Source organism: Strix aluco, chromosome 10 (assembly GCF_031877795.1).
Source record: "Strix aluco isolate bStrAlu1 chromosome 10, bStrAlu1.hap1, whole genome shotgun sequence".
Classification (NCBI taxonomy): Eukaryota; Metazoa; Chordata; class Aves; order Strigiformes; family Strigidae; genus Strix; species Strix aluco.
The window spans coordinates 8,649,087-8,674,145 of record NC_133940.1 but is presented as its reverse complement, the minus strand read 5'-3'; the positions used below and the strand labels follow the sequence as shown (position 1 = coordinate 8,674,145).

Genomic DNA, 25,059 nt, shown 5'->3' with positions numbered 1-25,059 from the left:
ACCACATCCTTCTTCTACACAACTTCTACGTAGGACTGTAACTCCTCCATGGTCTGTTTGCTCACTATTTCAAGTGATGGTCCCACCAAGCACTGACACTCGGCTTGGAGCAGCCGGGGACAGCAGTATCACCCAACTGCTGTAAAGTGGGGTGGGACTAGGACAACCCAGACACTTCTTCAGGCTTTCAGACCCCACTAAGGCTTTAGGAATTCCTCTTAAATACAGGCTGCACCCCCACCCCATTTTCTGTAGTGAAACAACCTACAAATATCAACAAAGAAGATATTTACTGTATTATTAACAATTCCCTCCCCCCATTTAAAAGAGAGGTAGGGAAAAGGGACCAGCACCTGGTGCATATGAACTACAAGGGACAGCTTGTTTGCTTTGGCAAGGAGGCGGCTGACAGCAGCTCTAATCGCAGTTTACAGCTACTTAAGGGCAGTTACAGAATCAAAGAATCACAGAATCACCTAGGTTGGAAAGGACCTTGAAGATCATCTAGTCTAACCGTTAACCTATCACTGACAGTTCCCAACTACACCATATCCCTAAGTTATTAAGATGACAGAGCCAAACTCTTCTTGGCAGTGGCAGGCAACACAACAGGAGTGATGGCTAAAGAAGTGGTCAGGGTCAGCGGGAGGGTCAGGCTGGACCCGGGAGAATCTCCTTTCTTAGGCAGTGGGGCAGCACTGCCGTAGGTCACCCAGGGAGGTGGGAGAGCCTCCATCCCTGGAGGTTTTCAACTCCCCGTCAGACAAAGCCATGGCTGATGTGACCTGCTGCCCGTGGGTCCCGCTCCGAGGGGGCGTTCGGGCTAAAGACCTCCAGAGGTCGCTTCCAGCCAACATTTCTATGGCTCCGTAACCTCCACGTTAAAAACTTGGCATTAAAGGGTGAAATCGCAGCAGCTCCCTCCTCTGCACTTCTGCGGAACCCCTCCCCAGGAGCGGGGCCGAGCACCCCCGCCTGCACCATCGCCGTACCCCGGCACCGCTGCTGCCCCCCGGCCAGCACACAGGGCTCCCACCGTCCCTGGGGTTCCCCCCAGCCGGCACATAGGGCTCCCACCGTCCCTGGGGTCCCCCTCTGGCCGGCACACAGGGCTCCCACCATCCCTGGGGTCCCCCTCTGGCCGACACACAGGGCTCCCACCGTCCCTGGGGTCCCCCTCCGGCCAGCACACAGGGCTCCCACCGTCGCTGAGGTCCCCCCCTGGCCGGCACACAGGGCTCCCACCGTCCCTGGGGTCCCCCCGGCCAGCACACAGGGCTCCCACAGTCCCTGACGTCCCCCGCTGGCCGGCACACAGGGCTCCCACAGCCCCGGGGGTCCCCCCCGGCCGGCACGGACGGCTCCCACGGCCCCGGGGGTCCCCCCCGGCCGGCACGGACGGCTCCCACGGCCCCGGGGGTTCCCCCCCGCCCGGCGCATCCCATCCAGGCAGCAGCAACCCAAAGCCCCGCAGAGCTTTTCCGCGCTTCTCCTCATCGCTCTTTGCAGCGCGGATTCTCCCCCCTCCGGTGAGTGAACACGGCGCTGATCCCGGCGGCAGGACGGCGCTTCCGCCGCAACGGAACGGGCAGGGCACGGAGCCGCCCAGCGCGGCAGCCCCCGCGGCCGGGGCTCAGCAAAGCCCCGGGGGGAGCCGCAGCTCCCGCCGGGCCGGGACCCCGCCGCTTCCCGGACGCGCGCCCCTCCCCGCCGGGGGGCCGGGGCCGGGCGGGGAGCGGCGGCCGGGAGCGGGGGGAGGCGGCGGGGAGCGGGGGGCGGCGGCGCCGTGCGCCCGCCCCGTCCCGCCCCGTCCCGCCCCGGCGGAGGCAGCGGCCGAGCCCGCGGCAGACGCGCAGCCCCGCCGCGACATGGCCGGCCGCCGCCTCCTGGGGCTCCTCCTCGCCTTCGCCGCGCTGCTGGGCGCAGGTAGGGCCGGCCCGGCCGCCGGCACCGCGGGGCGGTAGCGGGCGGGGGGGGGGGGGTGTCCCCGCGGGGCGCGGTGCGGTTTGCGCATGGTCACGGCGCCGGGCCCGGCCCAGGCACGGCGGAAACCCCCTCCCCGTCCGCCCGGGGTCACCCCGCAGGATGCACCCCCGAGGGGAAAGCCCGCAGAGGTGGCAGCCCCCCACCTCAGCCCCCCCACGCCGCGCCGCGGGGGACTGCTCGGGTTGGATGCATCCCCCGGTAGGATGCGGCTTTCCCCGGGGGGGGCTCACAGGGCCGGGGAGGTGCACACACACACCCCCCCCCCAGCAGGGCCTCTGACAGGACCCCCAGGAGGATGCACAGTCGGGGGATCGCCCTTGGGGGGGGGGGGCTGCACCCCGCGGGGCCCCACCCTGCGCAGAGCACCCCGACACTGCAGCAGATGGCGGAGCGCCAGCCGGTGCGCCAGGGCGGGCCCGGCCTAAGCCACCCCCTAGTCACCCCCTCTCCCCCCCGGCCCCCCACGCCTGGGCTCTTACCGTCCCCCGACGGCGCCTGCCCCTTCTCCCCCCGCCCGGCGGCTGGGGATGCTCCTGCACAGGTACCTGACAGAAATGACGGGTCTGAACCCGTTTTTAGTGACAATACCGGTGATTAAAGCATCTCAGAATGCGGCGTGTGCCTCTTTGTGAGAAGGTGTCACAACGATGTTTAAACAAAATGTGCGATGCTGCAGGTATAAAGCTCTGTAGCAGCCTGTGTCTCGGATAATCCAAAACAGAGGGAGTCACGGAGTCGTCGAGAAAGGAGTTTGATTTTGTCTCTCTGCTTACTGAGCTGTTGGATTAGTGGATTCTCTGTGTGACCCAAATTTCTTGGGCTGCTGGTTGTATTCTCTTTTTTAGTCCCGCTGCTATTTCTGCAGATCGGAATAGTCTAACCCAGAAATCAGTCCCAGCTGGACAGTAACTAGGAAGATAGGTAAAAAAACCCATGCTTTTTGGGGGGGGAGGGAAGGAATTAAAATCAATGCAAGGCTTACCACAACTCTTTGTTTCCTTTAAAAAAAAAAAAAAAGTACTCTTAAAAAGCTGCTTGCTAGTTTGAATAGAAAAAAAGTCCTCTTAAGGGTTGCACAGAGAAACTAGACAGCAATTATGTAAAAGACCTTGGGAAAGTTTTTCTAAAAAAATGTGCTATTTGCTAGGAGGCACCCATCAAACACAGATTGGTTAGAGGATATAGCATCAAAACGAGGAGTGAACTGGGCCGAGCAGCCTTTGCTGTTGGAAGAGATTAAGTTTACCATAAGTCAGCCTGGAATTAGTCTCTGTTTGCGTTAGGTATTTACCTGCTCCTGCACCTGGAAGGGTAATGGCATGGTACAGAGTTGCTTATGCTCATCAGTTTAGCCGCTACATTTTTAATTGGTGGATATCAGTTTGACAGGCTGAGCTAAGAGACTGTACATAAAGTCCTGATTTTAGATTAAAGTAAAAAAAAATAATCTGATTAGTCAGCAGTAAAGCTATTTGCATTCTGTGTTGTTTGCAACATCGCCAAAGAAAAAGTGCTGTTCTGTTTCATTTTGGAGTGCTGGGCTGCAGGGTCCAGCCCTTAAATATCCTTGGCTGTGTTTGTATCAAAATGAATTTCACTGAAATGTTCATAAATCATTCCTGCCAGCGTGAAGCTTCACAGGTAATTGAACAACATTAAGTTCAGCTCCTGTCTGAGCTGCTTTAAATTGCCTCTCCGTGGAAATAACTATATAAAGGGAAGTGGGGTCTGCACTCGCAGCCTCTCCTGCGCAGAGCCCTGCCGACACCGGACACGTCGGGACGAGCTACTGGTGTGTGGCTTCAGTCTTTCCACGTGGCCTCTGGTTCTTCCCCCAGCGTTTTGTATTTCAGTAGTGGCTCCCCCGACCCACGGGTGCGGGCCTGCTCCTCCCTCTGTCTCTGTCCCAAATGTGCTGGAGCAGCTTTGCAGCGCCCTGACAGAGGCTCGGAGAGCCCTTCCCCACCTGAGCACTGAGCTGGCCTTTCGGGTGCCAGGGTGCCTCCCCGCCACCAGCCCGTGCCCACAGGAAGACATCAGGTGGTGGTAAGGATGGGGATTTCTGAGGCAGGGCTTTCTACCCCAGCTCCTCAGTACAGCAGCATTAGAAATCAAATTTCTTCATTGCGTCTATCCGCTGGCTTTTTTTTGGCTTCTTGTTCTGAAACAGTCTTTTCAGTGCTGCCAACAGTGGGTCACAGACAGCCCAGTCTCTTGCAAGCTTGGAGGTTTACAAATTACCAAGAACCAACGATACCAAACTAGACAACAAAATCGGTATTTAGTGTGATTCCTGCAGCTGAGGTCCGGATCCACCATTGGCACAAGAATAATGTGCATCTTGGCTGTGGCTGTCCAGTAAAGCAGGAACAAACCTCCACTTTTTAACTGAAAAAATATGTTAGGTTTTGGGTTTCTCTTTGGTCCAATTCCACTGCGTTTCTCTTCATACTTGACTGTGCACTTCAGCGCCCGGGGGGCTGTCGGACACAGCCGTGCTGCCGTGCTCCCTCCGCCCTCACCACCCGTCTGGCTGCGGGTGCAACGCTGGACATGGGAATTGCTCGCAGGGTACCAAGCCGTTTAGTGTATTCACAGGGCAGTGAGGGGCAGAAGCATTAGAGTATTTTGAAGCGATGGAGGAAACCAAAAGCCCCGCAAAGCCTTTTTGCTGCAGCCGGAGGTGAGCGTTCCCTGCGTTGCACGATGTTTTAAATGCACAGATCTGTGGCTTTTCCAGAAACTAGTTATGGTTGAGTCATCCAGGGTTAGCCGCACGTTTGTGCAAAAGGATAAGGAAAACAGTCTTTCCACAGTCATTTTTTTCCCCTCTCCTGTCCTCACTCCTGTGGCAAGCCAGTACAGGAATGCACTGATGTGTTTTCATGGAAACACGGCAGATTTGACATCTGAGGTCAGCGTTCTTGCAGGGAGTGCAAAGTTACCTTTTACAGGCCGGGCAGAAGGGACACGTCCACATTTTATGCGTTAGGTTGTGTAAGAAAAGCTTGAAGAAAAACTTCATGATTACAAACCAGCAATAAGACTAGTTGAGCATGTCCTCCAAAGTTGCAATATCAGCAGTGACGGGCGACTCTTCATGTTGTCATCCCGTGTCTTAATAGACAGCGTCTCACAGATCACCTCTCCTCTCGAGTGTGACTACAATATCCCACCAGCAATTACAATAATTACTTAAATGTGAAAGTAATATTAGACAGTATAATTAGCTATTTATAACTGTTGCACAGATGGCTGCAGTCACTGCAGGCGGCTCCTCTGCACCGTCTCCGCACAACGGTGCCCAACTGAGAGCGCAGAGAAGGCAGAAAAGAGCCAGCTCTTTTCCAGATGTTTTTCCAGGTGTTTGGGCTCCGCTTTGCAGCGGGCAGCAGTGGATGCAGCTGGTGGAAAAGGGGGTGCTGGTGCCAGGCGACCCGCCGGCTCTACGCCCGTCGCTTGCCAGGGTCGCTCACCACAGTGGTGCTGGGAGAGTTGCAGGGAGGAATTATTTATAGAGTAGAAGCAAAAGCCTTGGTTTGGCATTGCTGTCAAAACTGAAGGAGATAGCAGTATTGGGTAAAACGTTTACCTGCACTAAAAATCTTAGTTATAATACATTATTATGTTATTAAATTTATAATTACTAGGTATCAGCGGCAAGTCAAAGTAATACATTTAAAGAATAATTTTTACTTTGATAGTGTCTTTAGCACATATGACAAAGCAGGAAAAGCTAAATTGGTTTTCTTACAAATTATCTCAGATCTTTGAACAAATATGCATTAATTAAATGTGCCATACCCAGATATTTATGTACATAGCTTTGGAAAGAATTAATTTCCATACTTCTGCTTGTGTTTTGGAACTTTTTCTTCTACCAGTCTAGTGATATCTATGCTTGGAAATAGCCATTTAACTCTTGGGGTTTTTTCCCTCTACAAAAATGTAATTTTTTTCCTTGCATCTGTTGCAACTGTTTCAGCCCTTAAAGCACATAAAACAGAAGAGTCTATTGTTCTCCAGTGTTGACTAGAATAAACTTTTAGGACTGCTCGGTTTAAAACCGAATTTGTTTATTCTTGGAAAAATATCTCCTGGAGGTTTAAGGCATTCACTTTACAACTAAAGGAAAAACTGGGGGTTTTTTAGCCAGTGCTTCTGAAGCCATCTAATAACAAAACATATGTTTAACAAACTACATAACACTGATGGCAAAGAGAAAACCTTTGCAGTACTTCCTTTGTAATCTGATTGATATAATTCACAATTGGTAGATGAACTTGAATAGAGGAAAACGGGAGAAGATGAACACGGCATATCAAAACGCAGAACATGAAAGGACTTTTTTTTGAAAAGGAAACTTGAAAGTTGGGGATCCAGATGCTGGATTCACTAGCTGTGATTTGGGAAGCAAGCACAAGAACACGTTTGCTGAGTGAATGACACTTTTGAGACAAAAACAGAGGGCCCTGATACAAGCCCATTAGCTGTCGCAAAGCAGAGGCGAACACCTTCTATACCCTTACAGGGATTTCAGTGGAGCTGCACAGGGTCAGGTTTGATCTTCTGAAAGCTCAGCGTACTGGTGTGATGTGGATAAAGTTAATGCTAATACATATTTACAAAACTGCCTTGTAGTCACTCCAAAATCCTTTTTCATTGCTTTCCAAGCTTGGCTAGGAAACGTGGAAGATTATTGCGGTAGGAATACCAGAGCCACAAGCAGAAAGCTGATGCTGAGTGCGAGCATCTCTTCGCCGAGATACCCAGCCACACGAGCAGCATCTTCAGGGAAGGAGTGGGCCAGGGCTGCTGTAGGGATTCAGCGCTGGCACAGCATATATATGTAGAAAAGCCAAAGAAGGCAAAACCAGAGGCATTGGCAAGATTTTGGAGGTGGCGGCTCAGACAGGGAGGAGGGACACTGCGAACAGCATCGTTCTGCTGTTGGAAGGCTCCGCAGGCTGGCGCAGGGTTGTCTCCAGCAAACGAGGTGCTGGGGAGAAGAGAATTGCTCAGCATTTTCCCTGCCCTTTGAAATGCTCTCTTTGCCCCCACACAAAATCTGGATGGAAAGAACTTGTCAAAGTTGGAAGAATCTTACTGAAATCCCACACTCCTGGTTGGGTGTTCAGGGGTGACTGCAGCGCGGGTTCCAGGAGGGTAGGAGGCAAAAACTAAACAAGCAGAAGAGGTTTCCAGCCCCAGCTGTGGGTGACAAAGGAGGTGCATTTGCTGCAGAAGGGACATTAGATACATGATAAGATTTTGAACGGCACATTAACCTGTGACCGTAAAGCGTTGTCTGCTGTCAAATGTGTGCTTTTAGGGGTAGAAGCTTAGGGAGAAGTCTTTATCTCTAGATCAGCTCTCTGTATGACCTATATGGGAGGAAGGCAAGCAGCTTGGTGAAGCAGGCCTCTCCGTGATGAGCAGCCACCTCCACTCAGGTGTCCCTGCTACTGCAGGACTCGGGTCATCTTTCTAGACAATATGACCTAAGCGAAGCTAGTGTCAAAGCCAGTCTACTCATTTAGACCAAAAGCCTCCCCAGGCCCCATCCTGCCATCAGGCACGTAGCATTCCTCTCCGCTATTTGCATGATTTCCACTACAGAGCCTGGGCTGAGGTACACTCTTGTGCTGCAAAGAGGTAGAAAGACCAAGAATTGGTGAAACTTCTCCCTTGCCCAGTGCATTTTCCCACCTTGGAAGTTCTTTTTGACCAGAGAAATGTGCATGCAGCCTGATGCCAACACAACACTGGGCTGAAGAGGTTGCAGCTTCCCAAAGCCGAACCATCCAGAGCGATGCTTCCAGCTGGTGCAAGCCTGCCCTGAGCACCCAACCCCTCACCCCCAGGCAAACCCCTGCTTTCTGACCCAGAATCAGGCTGGTTTCTAACCCAGGTGCATCAGCTGGGGTGGATGTCAGCCTGGCCACACTCACCGGGCATCAGCTACTGCTGCTGGTGACAGACTGTCTCACGCACTGTCAAGAGACACTGAGCGGATGCCATGCAGTTTGTGTGTAATTATTTGCCAGGAAGCCGGAATTTGTTATTTCTAAAAATCCATAGGACAGCACTAAGCTTTGAGTGCATGTGTGTTTTTAAAAATGCACACAGATCCCAATACATGTCTTTGGCCTCATGCAGAAAATAGAGCATTTTTAAGTGAGGTTAAACATATGTTTGGAAAAAAGGTGTATTCCTCCTTTCTCTTTGGAAGTGACGGTCTTAACAGAGTGAATGACTTAGATACTTTTGCAGAGGAAATCTCAGAGCCATAACACTTGAATTAAAGTAACAGTTTACGAACAGTTGGTTTTGTAAATTTGGTGCTATTTCCTCCACAAGTAGGGTCAGAGAGAGCAAGAGACCTGTTGCTGGATTTCTCTTTGAACTCAGTGAGCTCCTATTTTTATGTCTAAATTATTTCATGCCACATCAATAGCAAATGGTGCTTTGGTTATAAGGCAACTGTTCCCCTGGTGATGTGAGGCAAAACCAGGTAGATGTACACCTCCTTCACCTAGAAAAGCATTTTATCTCAGGATTATACAGCTGTCTTTCATGACTTAAAAAATGACATTTTAAATTATAGTCATGAAATAAATTTTTAAAACACCCGTGAGATTCTGTAACAAACTTTCCTATTTTGTCCTGATAAGTTATCATTGACTTAACAGAAACACTTTTTTCCACAGCAGAAGTATTTCAACAGACCTTTCCCACCTGCATAACAGAACACTCTGCTTTTACCTCCTAGTAGAGCATCTGGGAGGAGGTGGGAGCCCAGTGGGTGCTCACCAGCCGGATGCAGGAGGCCGGCTCTGGGTAAAGCTGGCTTCTCCTTCCCAGTTGCAGGCGCAGCCTGTGCTGGGCACAGGAAGCAGCAGAGACTAGATACACACCCCAAACTCTGCTTCCCAGGGGACTTCTCCAAACTCCTCTAAGAAAGCAAAGGAACCAAACCCACCTTGTTGAAAATGAGCCGCTGCAAAAGGCTGAGGGATGTGGCACAGCTCCCCTTGCTGTGGGTGAGCCAAGGGGGTGGTCTTGCAGCTGTCAGGCAGCATGCGGGTGGCCTGGCCCAGCTGGCCATGGCCAGTGGTTAAAAAAAAAAAAATCACTGCCAGTTCCTGCACCACCTGCTCAAAATTACCTCCAGCAGAGCTCTGCTGCTGCTTCCTGCTTTGGAGGGGGTGTGCATGTGTGTGTAGCCCCCCCACCCTGTTGTCTCTCCCGCGGCAGGATGGAGCAGTCCCTTGGCAGCACTTGGGGTCTGCGATGCTCCGGGGAGCACTGGAGCCACCTCACCCGAAGCAGCAGGAACGTGGCCGGGCAAGCGCTGTGTGTCCCAGCACAGCAATGGGAGGAGGGTGCAGACAGCGGGCAGCAGAGCCTGGATCCTAAACACCACCCCACCCCTGGTCCCAATGCCCAATATTTGCACGGTGAGGTGCCACAGAGAGGCAGGCAGGCAGTTGTGGGCCGGCAGCAGCCAGGCAGGAGCCCTGCATTGCAGGCTGTGTGACAGGGGCAGACAGATGCCTTCAGCCAGAGGAGAGGGCTCTCACCCCCCACGCTCTCCCAGGGCCTCGCTCCATCTGTCAGCATCGCCCAAGTCTTCATTTCCATTCCTGTTCCACTTCCAATTTTAAATAGCACAGTATGACAGGAGCAGCACATCCCAAGTGATGAACCAGCATTTTTACCGTGTAATTCCCTATTTACCTACTTTTAACTACAGCATCTTCTCTTGATCTTTATCTGATGAGAGCAATCTCTTTCCATCGGGAATCAGGTGATAAGCATTTAATCTCCTGCTTCAGTTTTCTTTGGGCTCCTGCATCGCTGGCTTTGTCATCAGTTGTTCCTCGCTGGGTTATGAGCAAAATGCTTTCATGACACGATTTGTTGTCTGGTTGATAAGCAGGCATCTTTGGCCCTAGGCAAATTCATAGCCATTACCTATCGTGTAAGCAGAAATCAAGTGGCTAACGTGAGCATACCTCATAATGTTTCTGGGTGGACAGCATGCAGGAAAACATGAAAGCACCTCAAATTTCAGCCCAGCACCCACAGTCATAGGAGGAAAAGGAACTTGCAGTGTTTTTTGACCTTCACTAAGGATCATGAACCAACTGAGCTGGGGGGGGGGTCTGTGTTTACCAGACCATGCCTGGTGAGGCTGGGGTGGGCAAAGGCCAGGGGTGGTGCACCCAGACACAGGTGGCACCAAGGCAAACCCAAAGTGGTTTCAGCTCACATCCTGCCTCCTGCTCCCAGCCTACCTTTCCCTGTCAGGGCTGGCTCTCTGCATCGCTGCACCAGCCTACAGCCATCTGCCCTCCACTGTGGGGAAACCAGGCTGGTGCCTGCTCGGGAGCAGGGTCACAGCACCCCCACATCTCCCCTTGCTGCACAGCAGTGATCCAGTTGTCCAGCAGACCCCTACACACACCATCTGGAGGGGGTCAAACTCCAGTCCTAGATGACATTGTTGGTTCTTCTGTGACCTGAGAAAGTCACCTTTAACCATTTCCTAACCTGTGCAGTGGGGTCAGTGCTAATTTTCCCTCTGCCACTTGCAAAGTGGTTGGGGTCTGAGAATAAAAAAATAATACCAGCCACATCCTTTCCCCCTTAGGTATAATAAATTGGTTTTCCTTAAAAAAAAACCCAAAACCAACCAAACAGCAAAAGAGTGAAAAGAAGAAAGAACTCACTTTTCCATCAGATAGACCTTGGAGTTATTGAGGGTTACCTGGGGCATTTTCCCAGAGTCCCAAGGAGGGTCACAGATTTGCTTTCCAGGCTCAGTGGTAGAGCTCCTGAGCAGGCTGAGCTCCCCCTGCACTTATTATTCCTTGGCCATAATATCCCTGTACCTAACCCAGGTACAGAAAGCTAGTCATCCTCCTCACCACAGGAACCTTAAATACCTCTGCTCAAAACCTTCCAGCCTTTTGCTCCTGATGCAATTCATCTGGGACTAATTGAAAGCAGGTTTTGGCAATGCCGTGGCAGAGACCTCTTTGACACAAACCTCAAAGAATGATTATCTAATTAAAGTTGCTTAGAAAATGTCACCCACTCTATGTGCAGAGATGTCAGAGAGCCTTGGAAACCTTGAAAGCTTTGAGTGTTGATACTGAAGAAAACTATTTCAGCTGGCATCTTGTATTGCCTAACAGGGCTACCCACTTTCCAACCTCACTGGGGTGGCAGAAGACCTGGTGAAACGTTTGTTTTACATGGGGTCAGAGAGAGGATGATGCTGTGGAGCCAGAGACGGGGCAGACCTGGGCAGTGGCCACTGGTCCAAGGCATCCCGTGGGAAACCCCAATGTGAAGCCTTTCCTAGCTCCTGTAGTGCTGCCCTTGATGGGGCTTTGCTTTTCACTCCAAGCTGTTGAGGGTTGCTGCCAGCACCCAGAGGTGTTTGTCTGTCCGTGGTGGAGGGTACTGCTCTGGCCAGTGCTTTTGGGGAGCCTGAGGTGCCCGAGACAGTTGAGGAGCTGCTGGTCTCCCACAGAGCTGAGGGTCCAGCCCAGCTGTGCCCTGAGGCTGTGCAGCCTCCCCAGGGGCCACTTTCATTCAGCCCTCGGCCGTCCCCGCCCCGCTGGTGGGGAGGTAGTTCATGGCGCTGTGCAGCCACGCTCCTTCTTGGGGTTGTCCCCGAAGAGTGGGGTGGGAATCACGTTAAAGGACACGCAGGGGCTCTTTGCTGTGCCGCAAGCTCCGGGGCTGCGGCCGGCGCCCTGCCAGGCGGCAGGGACAGGATGGTCCCCCAGGCACCCCCCCGGGGCTCCTCCACAGACTCGCTGCTGTTACACCGACTTCTATCACATTGCGTGACGCATGGTGCGGGCCCCTTGCTCCCCCACGCCCAACACTGTGCACAGCCCTGGGCTGGGCAAACCTCCCCCTCCCCGAAACAGATGTTGTGTGGCTGCCCATGGGCGCTCGGTACGTCACCCCCGGGATTAGGCCGTCTCTAGCAGAGCTGTGGTGTCTCGGAGCCAGCTGGCGCTTGCAGCCCCCTCCCGCTCGTGGCTTTAACACGGCGACACGCTGACACCGACACTGGCAGGGCAGTCAAACGCCTGGAAATGTTTTGTTTCCCTCCAACAGCAAATTTACTCCTTCGCAACTCAGGCCCCAAGCATGTGGAGAAAGACCCCTTTGCCACACTCCTGAGGCCTCTGAGCTGGTGGCCCCTCACTGGTTTGAAAGTCAAAATCCACTGGCAGCAAGTGAACCACTCTGCTAATAGCCTTTCTTATCTCATTTTATTGATAAACCGTGGAAACACAGTAATCCCCACTGGTTTGAGTCGGTGAGACTGAGAGTAGGTCAAAAAGAAATGCAGGGAAGGAGAAAGTTAGGATGAGAGTTTAGCATGAAGAAACACCTCTGGATTTCAGGGTGTTTTCTACCCTTTGGGAGCTGGCTGGGTGGTTGTGGAGGCTGGTGGGTTTGCCAGTGAAGGCTGGGTGGGTTTGATGGTGAAGGCTGGTGGGTTTGGTGATAGAGACTGGAGGATTTGATGGTGAAGGCTGGTGGGTTGGGCAGTGGAGGCTGGAGGATTTGATGGTGAAGGTTGGTGGGTTTGGCGGTGGAGGCTGGTAGATTTGATGGTGAAGGTTGGTGGGTTTGGCGGTGGAGGCTGGTAGATTTGATGGTGAAGGTTGGTGGGTTTGGTGGTGGAGGCTGGTAGATTTGATGGTGAAGGCTGGGTGGTGGTGGAGGCTGGCGGGTTTGGTGGTGGGGAGCTGCCATTGCTCCAAGAAGGACAGTGCTGTGGGAGGAGCAGCCTGGTGGCAAAGCTCATCCTCCTGCAGACAGGTCTGGAGCAGGGGCTCTTCTCACATGCCAGAGTTCAGGAGGAAGCACCTGTCCTTAGCCCTGAGCTTTCGAGGTTTCCTTGCAGCCTCCATGCAGGCGCACCTGGTAAATACTGTGGGCTCTCTGCGAGCTGGTTACCAGTTACGACTATTGGGAAAGAGGAGATGAGGGCTCTTCCCTCCGGGGTTTTAAATCTTGCTGTGGAGAGTGAGAAAGGCTGCGGGAGATGACAGCAGATGAGAAACTCCTCCCCGATGTGTTTTTTGTCTGGCGTCTGCAGAGCGACCTGCTGGCAGCTCCTGGTGCAGCCGCGGTGGCGGCGGCTGAGCCGCCAGCTGCTCCCTGGGGCTGTGGGACACCGTGGGGTGTGTGGGGCAGCACTGTTTCTTTGGGTGCTTTGAGAGCAACCTGGAGGTCTGTCCTTCCACCCAAGCTGGGGACAAGATGCGTTGGGACCTTTGGGCAGCCCTCGGCATGGCACACGGCAGATGGACACCAGTGTCCCTTGAGCGTTCAGTGCCTGGCAGGGTGGCTCCCAGCGAGAGCTTGCCTTCTCCTGCCCGCCGGGACAGTGGTACTAATTGTGGTGCTGATGGTGTCTGCTGAGAAGGAGCCTGGAGCCCACCAGATGCACGCTGGTTTTGCTGGTCGTGTTTTCCTCGCCACCTCCATCACTCTTGCTGGGTGCTGAGCATATCGGGTGCTGCTGCTGAATAATTTAAATTATTCCTAGTAAGCCTTGAAATCAAATTGCAGCAATCTGCTTCTCGTCCGGCTGCCCCGGCACATAGAAATGCAGAATTATCCTGTGGTTTAAAAACGCAAACGAGGTGCGTTGCCCTGAGCTGCGGACAGCAGTACTCGTGCGGGGCCGCTGCCACTCCTGCCCCAGCCAGCGTGCCCAGCTCGTGGCACAAGGAGAGGGCAGAACCGGGGGGGTTGTGGAGCTGAGGTTCCCGGCGGGGACCCGGCAGCACAGAGGACAGCGGGGGCGACGGAGCCTGCGCGGGTCACGGTGCCTCTGCAACAAGGCGCTGACTTTAGCGGAGGCTTTTAGGCATTTCCGTTAATAGGTTTCAAACATAACCACCATTAGTCCCTCCACAAAGAGAAAGTCTTCATTATGCAAATTCTCATCTTAAAGCTTTATTCATGTGCTTCCTGGCAGGCTTTCCTTTAATCTCAAGAGCAAGATTGCTTGGAATTACCATATACCCTTGTTAATTGCATAAAAAAAAAAAAATTCAGCAGAGGTTGTTTTTGCCATAATCAAGAATGATTTTGATTAGTACTTCTGGAAATCAAAATGTTTCACTGGGAATGGAGAACAAGGCCAGCAGTGTTACCTCGTCCCCCACAAGGAGCAGGGGCCATCCCAGCTGGGGGGCTGTGTCCCACCGCTCTCAGCTGGCCGTGCCCCAGACCGGGGCGATGTCCCCCCAGCGTCAGCCATCGGGCCTGCTGCCGCGGCGGGTGCAGGGGGCTGAGTTTTTTCCCCGCTGCACTTCTTGGCAGCGCCCTGCCTCCCCTCGCCCCGGCGGGCTGCCGGCGGGGATGTTTGTGCAGGGCTATGTCCCTGGGCAGCCTGTCTTCCCTGGCAGCAGCTGAAGAGCTGGAGGAAGTTCAGAATCTGCTTTTTAGGCAGAACTAACTTCAGGAGGAGATCTGTGTTCAGGAGGCGGCATGAACACATCTCTGGAGAGAAGTGCAGCTGCGGTGAAGCTGTCCTTGCCGGCCTGGCCCACCAGCGCTGCTCCCAGAGACTGCCCGTAACGCCCCAGCTCCGAGGAACTCTGCTCTCCCTACACGCATAGAACTGTGCTTTGGTCTCAGTAGTCAGCAAGAACTTGAGATTTGCAAGCAACTTGGCACTTGCAAGTAAATCTCCCACATGTTTGGTAGGCGGCTGGGGCCGGTGCCCAGGCAGTGGTGGTGGAGAGCATTGGTGAGTCTGAAGCTCTGGTCTGTGCTGGCTGGGGTCACTGCTCTGGCCAGTGCCACTGTGCCATCACCAGCTCCAGGAGAGGTTCCTGGGGACCCCCGGTGCTGCCAGAGGCACCCCAGCTGCTGCAGAGCAGATTTGCACCTGCGGAGGAGCAGCCTTTTGCTCCCCACAGACCTTTGGGGCTGTGCCTTTGCTGAGACAGCAGGAAACACCACTGTGAGGATGCAGTCCAGCACCAGCAGCGTGACACGGCCCTGCACCCAAAAACCCTCCATCCCCAGCACCCTGCCCAGAGGTGCAGCGCAGCCATGGGTGCCCCTGCGTGTGCCAACACCGTAACTCAGAGCCAAAACCACGAGGCTGGTCGCTGGGGAGCCCCTGGTGCTTTTGGCTACCTCAGCACACGCTTCCCTCCTGCTCTCCTGCCCGCTGCCTGCCGCGCCGCTCCTAAGGTAGATGCATAAAAGTCAGGCAGTTTGAATTACTTTCTGCTGCCCTTGTACCTGCTTTGCATTCTCCCGTAATCTCCTGGGCTGTCAATCTCAGACCGTCGCGGGCTCTCAATTCCCAGGGAAGCTAAACACATATATATTGCACAAAGAGATCTGTGGGCTGGCGCTAAAAATGGAATACACCTCACTCCGACTGCCACAGACGGCCTAGCAATATACTGGGTGTGAATTATGATACTGTAATTCAAGCTTTGTCAAACAGTGGGGCTTAATTAGAATATATATATAATTGTAAAAACTAAAAAGCTGACGAGTACAATTGTGCGTTTGAGCTGCCTGCTACAGAAAATAATGAGGAGAGAATACATTAAGGCACAAAACCCTTCTACCTTCAAAGAGCAGCTAGTTCTGATTAAAAATACCCCCGGCAAGGCGAGGGGACTTGGTGAGAGGCGGGGGAGCCTGCGGTGCGGGCTCGGCTGTAACTCTCACCTCTGTTTTACAGCCTCTGCACGGCACAGCTACAGCCTTGGGGTCCCCCCACCTCCCCACTCTGGTGTTGAGGGATTCCTGTTAGGTACCATGAGATGTCCCAGCTCAGGTTTTTTGATTGTCATATTAAAGAAAAATATGGAAAACATGTCTCGTTTGCCCGTTCTCCCCCCTGCCATAGATCTGCAGCCCTGCAGATGCTCCAGTGCCCTTGGTCAGTCGGCACGCAGAGCTTGAATCGCCTCCCCGCTGCCCCTGGGGATGTGCGTTTGCTCCCAGCAGCCAGAGACAAGAGTTCTTCCAAGGACTCAGTGCAAGGGTGGGAAAAAACCTAAACTAGCCTAATCGTCAAGCCCAGTGAAGATCCTGTACTACTCCCCAACACCGAGCAAGCAGCAGAGGATGATTTTGCGTATCAGTGGTTTTATAATCCTGTAACAGGTTGCAGACTGTGTGGGTACATCCTGCAAGGGAGGTGAAGCATCAGGGCATGCACGACCCCGACTGATGAGTATGCATTACAAACACCTCTGCAGCTCAGCAGCGGGGTGCTCTGCTATGTAGGAACGTGCCCCAGCTTCTCCTGGAAAGTATAAACCCTTAATAAAAAGATATTCTGTGCTGTGCATGGGTTCCCATCAGAGGATGGGCTTTGGGAGACCAGGAGACCTTCTCCTCCAGTGATCGCGGAGCAGGACCAGGGCCCCAGGAGCAAAGAGATTTGCACAAGACAGCACAGGGAGCAGCAGCGCTGTCTCCTGAAAAACTGCATTTGCAAGGTAAACATGCGTACCGACTGCTGGTTGGGTTTTAAGCATCTGGCTGTGAAGTGCCACGTTTGTTACCACTTAATAACTGAATAAAAGAATAAGGAGGAGAGCGTTCAGCTCTTATCTGTCGGAGCGAGCAGGCATGTTTGCATGTCTTTGACGGCAGCGCTCGGTTATTGATCCATAAAAGGTGTAATACATCTCTATAACACCCTTTGCATGAAATAAAGATGTTGTCAGCTTCAATTAACTGGCAATCTATTATTAATCCTTGGCAACGCCTAGGGGATTCCTGGGTTTAAAGTGCCCTGGAAAAGGATCTGGGTTTGCCATGGGCAGCGGTGGGAAAGCCCTGGGAAACAGGCTGTGCCAAGCGCTACAGCTCCTAGGGAAGGTTTTACTGGGTGATTCAGTGTGTTGACAGTTTTCCTAACCTTCAGGCAGGCTGCGTGCATGCCTCTCCTTGGCAGCGGGGATTTCCCCGGGATGCAGCTGTAGACCAGGACATGGTAGCGGGTGCTGCTTTACATCAGCCCCCTGAGGATGGAGGGCCCTGAGCACCCTTTGTCCCCCTGGACCCACTCATGTGCTAGCTGGCTCTTTAGAGAATGATTTTGGAAGTGGCACCATCCTCTTGTCCTGTGGGGAGAGATGCCAAGGGGAGCTGTCACCAAACCCAGGGAGGTGTAAATGCTGCTCAGCCGGTGGGTCCGGTGAGCCCCTCAAAGCCAGGCAGGGGGAAGCCCATTTTTTGGGGCACTTGCATTCCCTGCAGGGCCTGCAGCCCCCCCCAGGGGTCATCTCCATGCAGCCCCATGACCCCCGTAGCCCTTCAGCAGAACAGGCGAGCTGCCCACACCCCCACGGCTGCCAGCTCCCCCTCACCTTGTATTTGTGCTCCTACATCAAAGGTGAAGGACAGGGAGGATGCGCTTATGGCAGGGATCAGAGTGCAGCAAATCAGCACCCTTAACATTTACTTCAACACGGAGAGCAGAGGGAGCAGGGGGAGAGGGAAGGGATGGCTCCAAGCATACCAATGCAAGCCTTGGTGCTGCCACCATATCCCCCCTGCCAGCAAGCCCTGCCCGCTGCGGAGGCAGGGGGAACTGAAACGAAACGCAGCGACGGCGCATTTCCCCCAGTCAGGTTTGTCGTGCTTCTCATCCCGCCAGAGACGCGCCATGGTTTTTCCCCTTCCACCTTTTTTTACACACAGTTTAAAATAGAAAGACAAGAATGACAGAGCAACGCCAGTTCCTGAAAGCTGGGGAAAAAGCCATGCTGGGAAAGGGAGCCTGCTTGAAATTGCCAAAGTAGCAAACTTGGGATGGTCAGCCACAGCAGTAGTGAGCTTGTGGGGTCTCAGTAGGGCCGTGCTGGTGGTTCGGCAGCACCCCGTGCAAGCACTACAGCTGGGCAGGTGTTTGGTCTTGCATGTTCCTTACTTTGCCCCTTTGCATCGACAGACCACTTTATAACCCTGCGGCTTCATCCGGGCTGTCGGAGCGGGAGAGCATCACCTGTCTCACAGGGGCAATATTTTGCCAGCAGTAAGGCCCAAGAGGCAGATATTTTGGCAAGGGAGCAGAGGGGTGTGTGGGTGTGTGACACCCAAGCTGAGGGTGCCAAGCACAGCCCTGCCACGCTGCTGTGCTGAGCAGCGGGCTCGTCCGCATGCCTCGCTCCACGTATTTCACACGGTGGTAACTGGGCTCCACCTTCAACGGGGCATCGCCCGCTCCTCCAGGCTCACAGGGAAGCATTGGCATCCTTCATCTCCATGAGAAACAGAGCCCTGGGCTGGCACGTGTCTTTCTTACACACACCCACCTGGCAGTAGCTTAACGCCAAGTGCTTTGCCAGGGGAGAGAAGCTCACAGCAACTTTCCAGCCATAGACCCTGCATTTAAATCACCCTCAGGTTGGCTGAGTGTACATTTAAATAGATGGCAAATGAAACGAGATGTGATGTGTGAGTAAGTGAAACCGGAGCTGGAGGTGTTGCAGTACTTAGTGACCACTCTCGGTAGAAGTTTTTCACCGAAATGCTGATACCTGCTTTTTGATGGACTGGTGCCTTCCCGTTGTTATTGTCCTTGTCAGTAAAGCTTTAAATTTATTCATGAAGCACGCTGGAGCTCAGGTGGCAATAGCTAAATCCATTTAGCAGTAGGAATAAGAGGAAAGCCATTTTAATGTTCTCTTGCAGTGCTGCAGTACTTAGCAAACCCAAAGGATATTAATTACTCAGCATGCTCTGAGATGTAAAAGCATGAATTTATCAAGACAAATACATTCAGAACTAGGGTAAGTCAACAGTAATTAATGCGATGCAAAAAAAAAGACAGAGAAAGGAAGGATTAGCTGGCCCTATCGCAGGAGAACATAGCGTAGCGCCGAGTTATCCCCGGGATATTATAAAGTGACTGGAGTTGTGGTGAGGCATCCCTAACAAAAAAATCTGCCTGTGCCTGTCAGGTGTATCCCTGGGATGGGGCTTTGGTCCTGGTTTGCATTACCAAGGCAGAATGATGCAGGCAGTCTCTGAAATGCTAAGTTGTGCTTGGCAGCCAGCAGCAGCATTTTCATACGGAGCCTTTGATGTTGGAAGGCACTTGCAAAGAAGAGGTGCATAGGGCTTTTTTGTTTTTCTCTGAATTTGTCTGCGCTGTCCCAATGTTTTCATGGTGCTTAGCAAACGTATAATCGTGAGCACAGCCACAGATGAATGGCAGCTCGAGAGATGAATTGGTAGGCTCTCCTTGACAAATTTAAGCATAGCATGTGTTTTTATACCGCATCCATTAGGGCAGACAAATGGAAAATCCAGAGATGACTGCTCTGCAATTTAACAGTCACAGCATTTGGAGAAGGCTGATGTCTTCCTCATCACTGATGATGGGTCAGGCTTGGAAAAAAACAGAAAGCCCTCTAAAAACTAAAGCAATTTGAGCAAACGAGTCTAGCCGCACCATATTTAAAGGTGGTTTACTTTGTGTGGAGCAAGTACAACCAGCGCTGATTCTTTGTCTCCAGGTCATGGGGACGACCCAGGTGACTTCAGCCTAGAAGATGCCCTGTATGACCTCAGCACCAAGCGACGTAAGTCACATTTATTTATTCTTTTAAAGAGGAGAAAACAAGTAGTCATAAATAGATGAAATTTATTCTTCGGGATCTAATGCTGGTGGGAGGGTGGTGGAGGATGTGGGCTACCTCATCATCTCTGCCCAGGGAGACGGGGCGTCCGGGCTTGCCCACAGGTGGGACTGGGGATAGTCCTGGAGAAGCTGGTTGCTGACCACGTGCCCTTCACTTTCTGATTCCCGTGAGCAAACTGCAGAGGCACACCAATGCTTTCATGTAGCAACGACACTGAACACGTCTTTCTGGCTTCCTTGCACTCATTAGTAACACCTACCATCAGACATGACCCTGTTTGCCTGGAAGCTAATGCGCTAACCACTCTCCTTCTCCAGTGGGTGAGGGCAACCCGCTGAGCCCGGCCGGGCAGGGGCAGCGCCGGGTCCTTCCCTGATCCCACTGCAATACGGTGCCTGGGGAGGGCAAATGGCATGTTGGGTTGCTGCTTTGCTTCACTTAATTCCAATTGTAAGCTGTCAGTGAAAGGAAACTCATTTCTGAAAGGGGTGCCTTGGTGCTGGCATGCTGATATTTAATATTTGGCTTTGAAATATATAATTTTTATGTAAGGGCTGTGTGACTGAGGGGACTGCCTGGCAGAGCTCAGCCTCAGGCCTGGCGGAAACAGTGGCGAGGTCACGGGGCTGGTGGGGGGCTGGCACCACCCTGGTGGGAGGGAATTCCATGGAGCAGCTCTCATTTTACACCCAGAAGAGATAACCTAACTGCCAGCACAGCAGCTGATGTGAGGAGGCTCATCTCCCTCCCCGGGGCATGTCACACACCTCCCCCCAGCGCGGGGGGCTGAGCCCAAGAGTGGTCTGCACCCGGACATGTGGCTGGCTCCCCTTTGCTGCCTGGCCACAGAGACAGCGTCGCCCAGGACCCCTCACTGCCCATCCCTCCCCAGGCGGTTCATGGTGACCGTCCCCAGAGCCAGCGCCCAGTCGGGTGGTAGAGGGGAGCGCTCTGCAAGCCATGCCGGCCTCTCTGATCACACAAAATACACCTACAAGTATTTAAGTGAAAGCTATAACAGGGTTTGAAACCTCTTACTTTATAGTCTAACAACACACAAGCACTTGTACTGTGTTATGTTGGAAGTTCATGTGGAATAAAAGAGTCAGGATGCTCCGTGCATCTCTCCTGCGGCATGCCAGGCTCAGCAGGAGGGGGATAGGATAGACTATGGACTTGGTCACAGGTCTGAGAGATCTCATCTAGGATTTAGTAAGCTCTTTAGTACAGTATGTGGGGAGACCTGCTTAGAAACACCAAACGGCCACCCCGTGCAGAGGGAAAGCAGAGTTTCCCCCGGCTGGACTCCCAGCCACGAGCGGCACGAAGAGGCAGTGCTGTCCCTCCAGCCTCCCCAGCTGCTGCATCCTGCTCTGGACCTCACTGCATCAACCCCGGAATAAAAGCAAACGAAAGGTCTGGAGTCAGGTCACATCAAATCATACCGGCACACTGGAAATGAAGCCCAGCAGAAGCACTCTGGTATTCAGAGGTGCAGATGGAAATTAATGGGAATAGAGCAGCCACAACTCTTGCTCATCATTTATTCATATACTTGGTAATGCTAGCCACTATTAATAGATAGTGGTTTGCAGGGGGTGAAAAAAAATAAATAACCCCCCCGAAGGCTGACTGGAGGTTGTTTTAGCCCATGAGTGGCCAGGGTAGCTGGGATGTGAGCATCAGGGTATCACCAAAATTCCTCCAGCTGACAGGGAACCTCCCATACATAATGCAGCGCTGGAAATCATCTGTCATTTAACTGACTAACCAGGCAGGGGACAACAAAACATTGGCAGCTTATTCTTGTTTTCCACGCTGTTCTGTACAGTATGTGTCCTTGCTCTAGTGCTGTCTCCCGGAGTCTTAATTCAGAGCACTTCATTACAGCTCTCTGCTTCCCGCTCGGTGGGATGCTGGCCTGCACAGAAGCAGCGTTCGGCCCCAGGCTGTGCCCCGCGGAGCTCTGGGCTCCATCCTGCACAGGGCTGCAGCTGCTCACCCTTGTGCACAGGCAGTCCCGCTCCTCTGCCCACGCGCCCCGTGCGTGGGGGTTTCGTGGCTCTGAGCTCCGGGTTTACAAACGCAGACCAACGGTGATCAGCTGGAGAGCTCGTGGTGAAATCTTTGCCATTTGTTCTCAAACCAGAAGTGACACGTTTTCGGTGATGCCCACAACTAACATTTTCCTCCTTGTCTGTTTTGTCACAGCCACTCCCAAGGGCCCCAGAAAGCCGGCAGGTGGGACAGGTGAGACCTTCTTGCATAAATTCCATTTAAGCACAGCGTGGGGTTTGCTTTCCAGCGTGGGGGGGTTTGATCTGTGCGAGCCACACCATGGGCCACATGTGTGTGGCTGGGTGCTGCTGCCTTACCAGAGGCTTTGGGGCACCTTCCCTTGCCTGTAAGAAAGCTGGTGCCAGCGTGCATATGTGCGCTCCTCCCATACAGCCCAAGTGAATTTAATATTGATATTTCTGTCCATGCTGAAGGCGAGTGGCAATGGAGCATTTATGGCCAAGGCTGAATTTTGCACACTTTGCAGTATCCTAATGGAAAAGACACAAATCACTGCTCAGCTACACAAGGGCTTTTTGTTCCTGGCTGCATGGCACCTGCTAGCTTTCCTTCCAGGAGGGAGCCCAGAGGATATTTTCCTTCATTTTCTTACTCCAAGATATCCCTGAGCTCCATGGAAAGGCCCAGCCTGGTGATATTTCCCCACCCAGGGAAAAATGTCTCTCCAACTGTTTGTACCCATCAGATGTGCTGGCTGGCTGGCTCCACAGCATCTGCCCTGGTTGAGGAAGCTCCCTTAAATTCACCCTAGTTTCATTGCCGGCAGCTCCTCTGGCTCAGTTCTGGCCAAACATACCTACTTAAATATAGCACAGTCACAAGAGCCGAGTGTTGCTCAACCCTGCCAGAGGAGCCTGAAATAAACTGCAGCGGGGGAGCACTCGGAAGTGAATCTGCTCACCTCTGCATGAGGATCTTGGCACAAATTTAAGCAAATCCGACTGTCCAGCTCCTTGGCCGCTGTGGTCTTTTGTAGAGACAAGAAAAGCCAAGTGCCAGAAGTACAAGCAGGGCTTCAGCCTGAACGAGAGGCTGTTTGATCCAATAAGTTCTCGCCGGGAAACAGACACATGCTGAAGCCGAGGCTTCATCTCACCAAGTTTCTTCTTCCCTGGGGAGTGCTTTTTGGTTGAGTGATGGCACCGAGGGGCTCCCGTGGCGGGTTCCTGTGCCCTGGCCCCTCTCTCGTGCATGCTCTGCTCAGCCCAGGGTCACTGGCAGGCAGCCGTGCAGGGAGCAGAGTGGGTCCCAGCCACCAGCTTGGTCCCCACAGCACCTTCTCATCCACACCGTCTCTTGGGATGCCACAGGACACCAGCGGGTCTCTCCCCAAAACACATTACTTCGGGGTTGCTCAGGCTGGGGGTGGGTGGCAGCCACAGCTTGGATGAGGAGAGTTAAACGATGGCCAGGCTGATTTGAAGGCTCTGCAGTATGGTTGTGATCGAGCAGCAGAGCAGCTGGATGTCCTTTTCAGCTCTGTGCTGATGCAGGCGCTGGTGGCCTCTGGCAGAGGTGCAGCATTGCTTGCCCAGCACGCACAGAGCTGCTGTGTGGGGGATGCATGCCGACAGCCTCGCACCATCCCCACAAACGATGGGGGTTCTAGTAACCCCTTCTCTCCTGCAACAGGCTTTGATCTGGCTGATTACTTTGACACCCCTCTGGAGACTACCACCAAACCAGCCAAGCCGACTGCAAAGCCCTTCCCCAGGCCGGGGAAGCCAGGTACTACGGAGCTCCCTGCACCCTGGGAGGGTGTATGTGTGCTCACCTTTGGGGCTCCAGACGGGGGAAAACGCTCCCTGAGGTAATCAGGAGCCATCCCGGCAGCCGGGAGGCTGGGATCGGGTGTTGACAGATGAGCTCTGGCAAGTTTTGGTGACCACCAACAGGTGACATTAGAAGGTGACCATCTCTTCCTGCTCTGCTGTCATAGTGGAGCTGGCAGAGGAGATGCTCCAGGCTCTTGCTGATGTGCCAGGAGGGTCAGCACCAGCATTCCTCTGTCCTCCCTCCCTTGCTGCCCACGCACCCCTGCCTGAGCCATACTGGGGGCTTCACCGAGCAGCATTTATAATAGTTTTTAACCAGGATGGAGCCGTTAACTGCTGTTAGGTGGGAAATTTCATCGACAAGGTAGCACAACCTTAAGTATCCTCTCAGCATGCCTGGTCCTGCTCCTGCATGGCGTGGGCAGCTGGGGGGGCTGGTGCAGGGCTGCCCTTGCAGTGGCAGAGCTCTCATGAGCGGGTGTTCTGCCAGCAGCATGTTTGGGGGGATTTTCCTGGCAGCCCTGCTTGTCCCTTTCTCAAATTTAAGCCCTGCTGACACATCCCTGGGTGCAGGGGATCCCCGCGAAGGTGCCCACCACCCACACCAAGGGCTAGCATTCCCCAGGGCACTCATGGCTGGGGGGTTGCCCCCAGTGTCAGGGGCAGCTGAAGCTGTAGAGACACCAGAGCACTGAACTGTCCCAGCCCAGCCCCAGTCTCCCTGCAGGGAGGAGGTTCCCCTCCCAGCACTTGTCTAAATGCACATTTCAGAAGGTAACATCATTCTTGTCTCTTTTTTCCTCCCCTCCCTTCAGACAACAGCTTTTGGGATGTCATCCGCACAACCAAGCAGCCAAAAACTACAAGGGCCCCCCCCAAGCATAACCCAGGTGAGTGTGAGCTCCCCACCCTCCGTGGCTTCGCCCCGGCTCTGCTGCCAGCAGGCAGAGGCTTCGGGATGTGCCGTGACAGCAGCGCTGCCCCTTGCCCTGGTATTTCCAGCCTCTGGTCTGTTTGTTCACATGGGACACCTAGACAAAAAAACCCAAACAAAAACCCAAACACACGGCAGACAGGGTATCTCGGCATTACCCTGCCCTCCCTGGGGGTCTCAGCGACTCTTGGACCATTTTGCATTCCCCCACCTCCTCTGGCACAGCTGTTGCTCAGGGCACCCTGTCACCGGGCACGTTGCTCAGGCAGAGTTTTGGCAAAAGGCGCTCCCAGGCTTTAAAAAAATAATACCAGTTTTGGATCAGAATAAACTAAGGTGCGAGCTGGCGGGAGGGCTGAGGCGCTCAGGCTGGCTCTGCGCCGTGGTTTTAGCCGCCGTTTAGCAAAGGCAATAGCTGCTCAGTCAGAGCTGGGCTGCTCAGGGTACCAACTGGGCGGTTCGTGGAGGAAAATAACACCAAGCAATCAACTCACAGGCTGCTCCAGCCGGCATGCCAGCGCGGCACAGCTGCCTCCTTCCCCTCCGCTGGCTGGGCCCTCGGGAGCGCCCGTTTGGCTCTGACCTTTTCTACCCGGCTTGATTT

At 53.4% G+C, this 25,059-nt stretch overlaps 1 protein-coding gene across 1 annotated transcript in view; it reads left to right on the top strand.

Moving 5' to 3' along the window:
* The first annotated feature begins 1,817 nt into the window (after positions 1 to 1,817).
* CD99L2 (CD99 molecule like 2) overlaps positions 1,818 to 25,059 on the top strand; it is a 34,709-nt gene continuing 11,467 nt past the window's right edge. The window contains exons 1-5 of the mRNA XM_074835158.1: positions 1,818 to 1,926; positions 19,542 to 19,607; positions 21,879 to 21,917; positions 23,379 to 23,474; positions 24,337 to 24,411. Coding sequence (XP_074691259.1) covers positions 1,869 to 1,926; positions 19,542 to 19,607; positions 21,879 to 21,917; positions 23,379 to 23,474; positions 24,337 to 24,411 — 334 coding nt within the window. The 5' untranslated portion in view covers positions 1,818 to 1,868. The remainder of the gene's footprint in view (positions 1,927 to 19,541; positions 19,608 to 21,878; positions 21,918 to 23,378; positions 23,475 to 24,336; positions 24,412 to 25,059) is intronic.